Genomic DNA, 6,700 nt, shown 5'->3' with positions numbered 1-6,700 from the left:
TTTCCCAAAAAAAAAAAAAAAAAAAAAAAAACTAATTCTTTATAGTTTTCAATTTTTTCACAATTAAACTAAAATAAGGAAACAGTATCCTTCAATTAGAGTCCTATTCTAGCTTGCCGTAGTCTCTAGTGTTCGGGTATAATAAAGTGGGATAAATTTTCGCAAGACAATTTCTTATACAATAAGATTAAAAGAAAACTGACCACATTAATTAGCACAAATATACACAAACACTGCAGCCAAATTAGATTGTCATACGCACACGGTCACATTACATGATCAACATCTTATTCACACACGTGCACATTTCAAAGAAACAACCAAAGGAAATTTCCCCAAAATCAACCAGAGATTTCAATGGACTTAACATCAGGCTTCTTAACCTCCACTTTGGGAACAGTCACAGTGAGGACCCCATTCTCCATGGAAGCCCTAACCTCCTCCATCTTCGCGTTCTCCGGCAGTCGGAACCGCCGCAGGAACTTGCCGCTGCTCCTCTCCACGCGGTGCCACGTGTCGTTCTTCTCCTCCTTCTCGGCGTTCCTCTCTCCGCTGATCTGGAGCACTCTGTCGTCCTCGATCTCGATCTTCACTTCTTCCTTCTTCAGCCCCGGCAGATCGGCCTTGAACACGTGCGCCTCCGGCGTCTCCTTCCAGTCGATTCTCGCGCTCGCGAACACCGAATTTTCCCGAGAAAGTTGGGAGGGAAAGTGGGCGGCAAAGTCCTTGAAGGGGTCCCACACGTCGAGGTAGAAGGGATCGAAGACGCTGCTGCTTCGTCGGCCGCCGAAGAAGCTTGGAATGAGTGACATTTTCTTGTGGAGATTACTTAAAGATTATGAAAGAAAAGATTGTTGATGGTTGTAAAGTTTAGCTGAATTGGTGCTAATCTGTGTGAGAATTTCTCCTCTTTTTATTGTTATTTTCCTTGTGCTTGAATTTGGAGGATTGGTGTTCATATTTATAGGAAAACTGAGAAGATTCGAGCAATCTCTCGCAGAATCGTTTTCCCGCGTTATTGATGAACTTTCTGGTAAGTTCCTGAATTCTGGCAAACTTTCTCGAACTATGTGGATCGTGCAGGAGATTCAGCCCAATTTCCAATTGGGCCTAGATAGCAAACCCAACCCCCACCCACCAAATAGGGGAAAAACGAAATAGAAATTATATTATTAGCACCCCAGTCTTAAAACTATTAGTCCTAGTCATTTTGTTACAGTTATACCTTTAAACCTAAACGGTTCCACTTTCATGTTAGTCTGACACTATACACCCCACAGACAATAACTTCTTTTCCGTCACTTTTTTTTTTCAAGGAAGGAGTCAAGATTTATCAGTAGAGGCTCAAATTTGTTTGTTTATTAAGATTATATTAACATGTATATATAATAGTTTTTATTTATTAAATTAATTCATAATATATTGACACATAAAAATATCAATATTGTATCTAAATAGAAAAATATATCACTGTCAGTTATATAAAAAGTAACATTATTATTAATATTATTTTTTTTGTAATTTCAATTTTTTGAACCTTTTTGAGATACTTGGGGCTTGTTAAATTCAAAAAAATACAACTCGAGTTATAATTTTATTCGAGTTCATGTTCTTTTAAGTTTAAACTCGAGTTTAAACTCGAGTTCAAACTCGAGTTTATGACTAAAACTCGAGTTAAAGTTTCCCCTTCAACTTGAGTTTAGAAACTCGAACTCAAATTAATGAACAATATTTTTTCTATTCTTAAAAATGCTATAACTTTTTCGTTTTAATTCTGATTGAGATGATTTTTTTTCTATGCGTTGACAACGAAAAGACGAATAAAATCTGACCCATATACCCTATTAAAATTATTCATCAGCATTGAGTTTTTATTAAAATACTATCTAAATACAAATTCAAGTTTTGACTCACTCAAACACAAACTCAAAAAGATTCTTATCTCAAACCATATCTCAAATGTATACAACCAAAGACAAACTCAAGTTATAAGTTCAACTCAAGTTATAACTCAAATTCAACTCAAGAATTATACTCAAGTTAAACTCTAAAAGAACAAGCCTTGGAAACTGAATTTTCAGAATTTAAAATAGATGATTGACCTTCTTCTCCAAATTGTTTGATCTTAAATAATTTTTCTTTTAAAAAATGCATCAATTGTTAGCTTCCCAATGACGAATAGTAATTTAGAACTGAAAATAAATTTTAAGACCTCATATAAACTAAACTATATAAATCTAATAAACTATACACATATGTAATTATGCCAACTTATTTTTTTACAGAAAATTATTGTTTCTATTTTACAATTTAAGTATAAAATCCAACTAAAATAACTTTGTTAATAATAACAACAAAAAAATAGTAATAACCTCTATGTATGAACTTTGAAGTACCAACCACTCGTGTGTTTTAGGCCGGATCGGAAAGACCAATTATCAAAGTTTCATAAATATGGTCTGATGTCCCGGTGCTATGACCTCGTCCGCCAGAAAGTATCTCCGATTCCTTTCGGAGAGAAAGCGGTCAGGTTGACTTTCGATGTCGTGTCATCTCGTAGTATCCATGCGCTTCATATTCGCCTGGAGTTCGCTCCCAGAAATATAGCCATCCCTACCCCCTCACGTCAATCCCACGAGCCTCTTATCCATTCTCATTCGATCACGGCGGGGGAGCCAGTAAAAATAGAAAAACTCACATTGGGTTTAGGGATAATCAGGCTCGAACTGATGACTTCCACCACGTCAAGGTGACACTCTACCGCTGAGTTATATCCCTTCCCTTGTCCCCCATCGAGAAATAGAACTGACTAATCCTAAGGCAAAGGGTCGAGAAACTCAACGCCACTATTCTTGAACAACTTGGAGTCGGGCCTTCTTTTCGCACTATTACGGATACTAAAATAATGATAAATTTTTGATTCAATTGTCAACTGTTCCTATCGGAAATAGGATTGACTACGGATTCGAGCCATAGCACATGGTTTCATAAAACCGTACGATTTTCCCGATCTAAATAAAGCAGGTTTTACATGAAGAAGATTTGGCTCAGGCTTACTCGTAGCGTTGCTAGCTTGATGGCTTGCTTTCTTAAAACAACTAGCTAGTGCTAGTTTTCCTTCTCGCTTGACCGCCGCATCGAATTGACTGCCAAGGCGACGCAACGAACGTAGTCCACTGTTAAGCCAATCCGATGAGGGAAAGGAGTGAAAGCACTCAACTGATGAGGAGAGGGCGGGGTAAGAATGAACAGAAGGCGACTAACCAATCTCTTTTTTAAATAAACTAGATGCCAGGAGATGTTTGATTCGTAGGGCGGGGAAGAGGGCCAGACAAGCAATAAGTTCTTCCATTATGGCTATTCTGAAATATTGAACTACCACCTTATCCATTCATTACCGGAGGCGGAAGCTGCTATCCCTAATGCCTTGCCCCTCTTCCTCCAGCCGGGAGCTAAACCCTGGGAGTGAGAGAGATTGAATGACCTGGCAGGCAGCAGGCAATAGTAGATTCCACTTTATCGGCGATGGTCTGTCTCAAAACGGGATATGCAAGGGATTCCCTACTTCCGGATAGAGAGGAAACGCTAAGGTCCATCCCCAACATTGATTTCTGTTCTGCCGACTGAGACCACTTCCAAGTAAGAGCGCAAGCCGACCATACCATCTGCGGAGGAACCTACATGTGAAAAAAGAACCGATCATACGAAGAAAGCCTTCCCAAGGCTTGCTGCCTATGCCAGATGCTCCTTTCTTTGGAACTACTAGTTAGTCTTGCCTATGAAAATAGAATAGTAAAACAAGGTTCCTGTAGACCGTGAAAAACTTTCATCTGATGGGCATATCTCTGTATAGAAACCGGGACTTTAGCCTTTTGGGTGGGGAACACAAGAAATCGGGCGATCCCATGAAGGAAACGGGCATAGAGGCGAGGGACAGGATAATGGGGACTAATACGTAACGAATGAAAAAAATTTCCTTAAATTAGAAAGAAAAAAATATTATAAATGGAAAAAAAAGAAAAAGAGAAGGAAAAAAAATCTAACCTTGAATAGTGGAGCAAATCTCCAAACTTCTTTCAATCTTTGATTTTGATTTTTCGAACAGTTTGGATATAATCTTCATTCATCAACCTATTGAGTTAAAGATTGAAAAAGAGTTTAGATACAGCTTATAATTTATAAGCGTGATTGGTGGGTATTAATTTACAAAAAATAGTTTAGATATAAATTACCTTCAATAGTTGAAAAATAAATTTTAATAGTGCCACACCGTATTTAAATAGTATTGTGACTCATTAATATAATGATATTCTAGATATTTGTTTGAGAATCAGGAAACTGAAGAGTTACCTTCCCTTGCAAGCTTTTAGTGCGGACAAAATATAACCTTTAACATAAATGAGCTAGTATTTTAATTGGGCTATTAAAATTGTTAGATTTTGGGACAAGCTACTATTCGTACTAATGTTCATGGACCGAACAAAATTGAATATTTTAAATAAAATAGTAGACATTTTTAAATTTAAAGTGTTTTGCGTAGACATTTATGTATAGAGCCTCTTATTTTTTAATTTTTAAATGGTTGACCCAATAAAATGTAGATAATTATTAATTTAAGGGAGGTCAAATTTAATTTATACACATATCTATTATAATAAAATTAAAACAACTATATTAAAAAAAAAAAAAAAGCTAAGGGGACTCCACCCCCTAGCTCCGTCATTGCTTCTTTTATATATGAAAAAAATGAAGAATTTATTTTTAAAAGTGCATAAATTTAGACATTTATCTTTTATTTTTGATCAATATCCTTTTGTTAGTGTAATTATTTAACTCAAAAAGTTATGAATTATGATTAAATGATAAAAATCCCGACTTATATATTTTTAAAAGGTATTTATCAAGATTACCCTTTATATATAAAATATTTAACGACAACTAATTTTAATAGTCCTCCGAATTGTAATTCTTTCCTTTAAAAGAAATTGTTTATCTTTGAATTTGTTAGGCTAAGATAGAGATAATCTGATTTGAATATACATTTAGAAAAATTATTAAACAGAGACATGTTTGAAACAGAATACACACACATAAAGGTTTAAATATCATCTCGACTGTTTTTTTCTCTTTTCGTGTTGGGTTTTCTCAATGCTTCTACAGAAAAGCCTTTTTTTTTTTCTTTTTTTTTTTTTTTAACTTAGAGATGAGACATTCAAACTCTTCAGAAGTCATGTACAGAATTATCAGAAGTCATGTACAGAATTATCGCTAAATTATGCTAGCAATTACAACAAAAAAGTCTTTTTGACCAAATTATTTGCATCACAGCAACATGATAAAATTAAAAATGAATATAGAGCGGTTATTGAGGTTTAAATAGGAGAATAAATTAGAAAAACCTATTAATAAAAATGATAATAAAAAGAAAATATGTGCGGTATACTACTTTCATGGAGTAAGGGAGAGATTGTGAAAGCCGAAAGGGAGAGAGAGGTCAAAGAGATGAATTTGGGAGTGCATGTATATTGAAATGAAAGAAGTGTTGGAGAAGGGGGTGCAGATATACTGAGTATGATTCTTTGATCTTTCTCTCAGTTGTCCTCTTTAGTAATTTTGCTAATTATGGGGTGTCTTTATATATTAAGGGGTCTAAATATAATTTGGGACCTAACGTACCCGTAAGTTAAATTTTTTGTCTTTTAGATTTGTATAAAATCACGTAAATATCAAAAAGTACGCATATCTAATGGTTAAAAAAATCTAACATATTAGTACTAGGTCTGTAAATTAGCCTAGTAGTCTCGGGTTGGGCCTGTCATTTGGGCCGAGCCGCACAAGTCCGGGTGAGGGAATATTGGGCTGCAACACCCCTACTGGCTCACAAACCCGTAACCTTTCAGGTTAACTCAGGTAGGCCAGATTTGCGGGTTAATCAGTTTGAGCCTGAACGATTGGGCGGGTCTGGACTGTGTGTCACTCCCATGGTCTCCTGTTGGGTCCTCTTGTAGCTGAAAATTTCAGTTTTTCTAACCTAAAAAAAAAAAAACATAACAGCGATAAACATACTCTACTAACCATAAAACAATTAACTTGCATTTTGATGACTAAAGAAAATTAGAAACCGCTAAACATGTTTAAGTAAGTCATCTCAGACTTCACAATGCGAAATGACACAATCCGGCATTTATCAAGCCATGTTAAATTACTGTGAGCACGCCATGACACACACACACACACACACACACACACAAGGATTCCATATTCCATAAACAACGAAGGAAGTGAGATGAAGAAGAAGAGGAATGGCGGAGCGGAGGAACTGAGAGGAAGAAGAAGCGGCAATGGAGGAAACGACAGAGCGGAGCAGAGGAAATGAGAAGAAGAAGAAGCAGCGATGGAGGAAACAACGGAGCGGAGCGGAGGAATTGAGACGAAGAAGAAGCGGCGATGGTCAGCTCAGTGGCGCAAATAGAAAGAGAGAGAGAGAATAAACTGAGAAGTGAGAAACATAAATGGGAATTTTAGGGTTGAGACTTCTAATTATTGTTGACCGGGTCGGGCTACCGTGGGTTGAAAAGATCCCTACTCGCAAATTTCAGGCTGGCATTTTTTGAAACCGGGAAAAGAAAAAGAAACCTGCATATTTGGGTAGGGTAGGCCGAGTTACGTCGAGTAGGCCAGATTTCGTACACCCTTAATC

The 6,700-nt window shown here is 36.5% G+C and overlaps 1 protein-coding gene across 1 annotated transcript; it reads right to left on the bottom strand.

The window, feature by feature from the left end:
• Nucleotides 1–187: 187 nt before the first annotated feature.
• Nucleotides 188–947, bottom strand: LOC21384380 (17.5 kDa class I heat shock protein). The gene has a single exon (XM_010096483.2). It carries the CDS (start codon nt 810–812, stop codon nt 342–344), a length of 471 nt encoding a protein of 156 aa, XP_010094785.1. The 5' UTR covers nt 813–947; the 3' UTR covers nt 188–341.
• Between the last annotated feature and the right edge of the window lie 5,753 nt (nt 948–6,700).

Source organism: Morus notabilis, unplaced genomic scaffold, assembly GCF_000414095.1.
Source record: "Morus notabilis unplaced genomic scaffold, ASM41409v2 Scaffold1283, whole genome shotgun sequence".
NCBI lineage: Eukaryota > Viridiplantae > Streptophyta > Magnoliopsida > Rosales > Moraceae > Morus > Morus notabilis.
This window is presented reverse-complemented; position numbering and strand designations above follow the sequence as displayed.

Coding starts and splice junctions, on each gene's coding strand:
- LOC21384380 (XM_010096483.2), bottom strand. CDS start 812: ATGTCACTCATTCCAAGCTTCTTCGGCGGCCGACGAAGCAGCAGCGTC.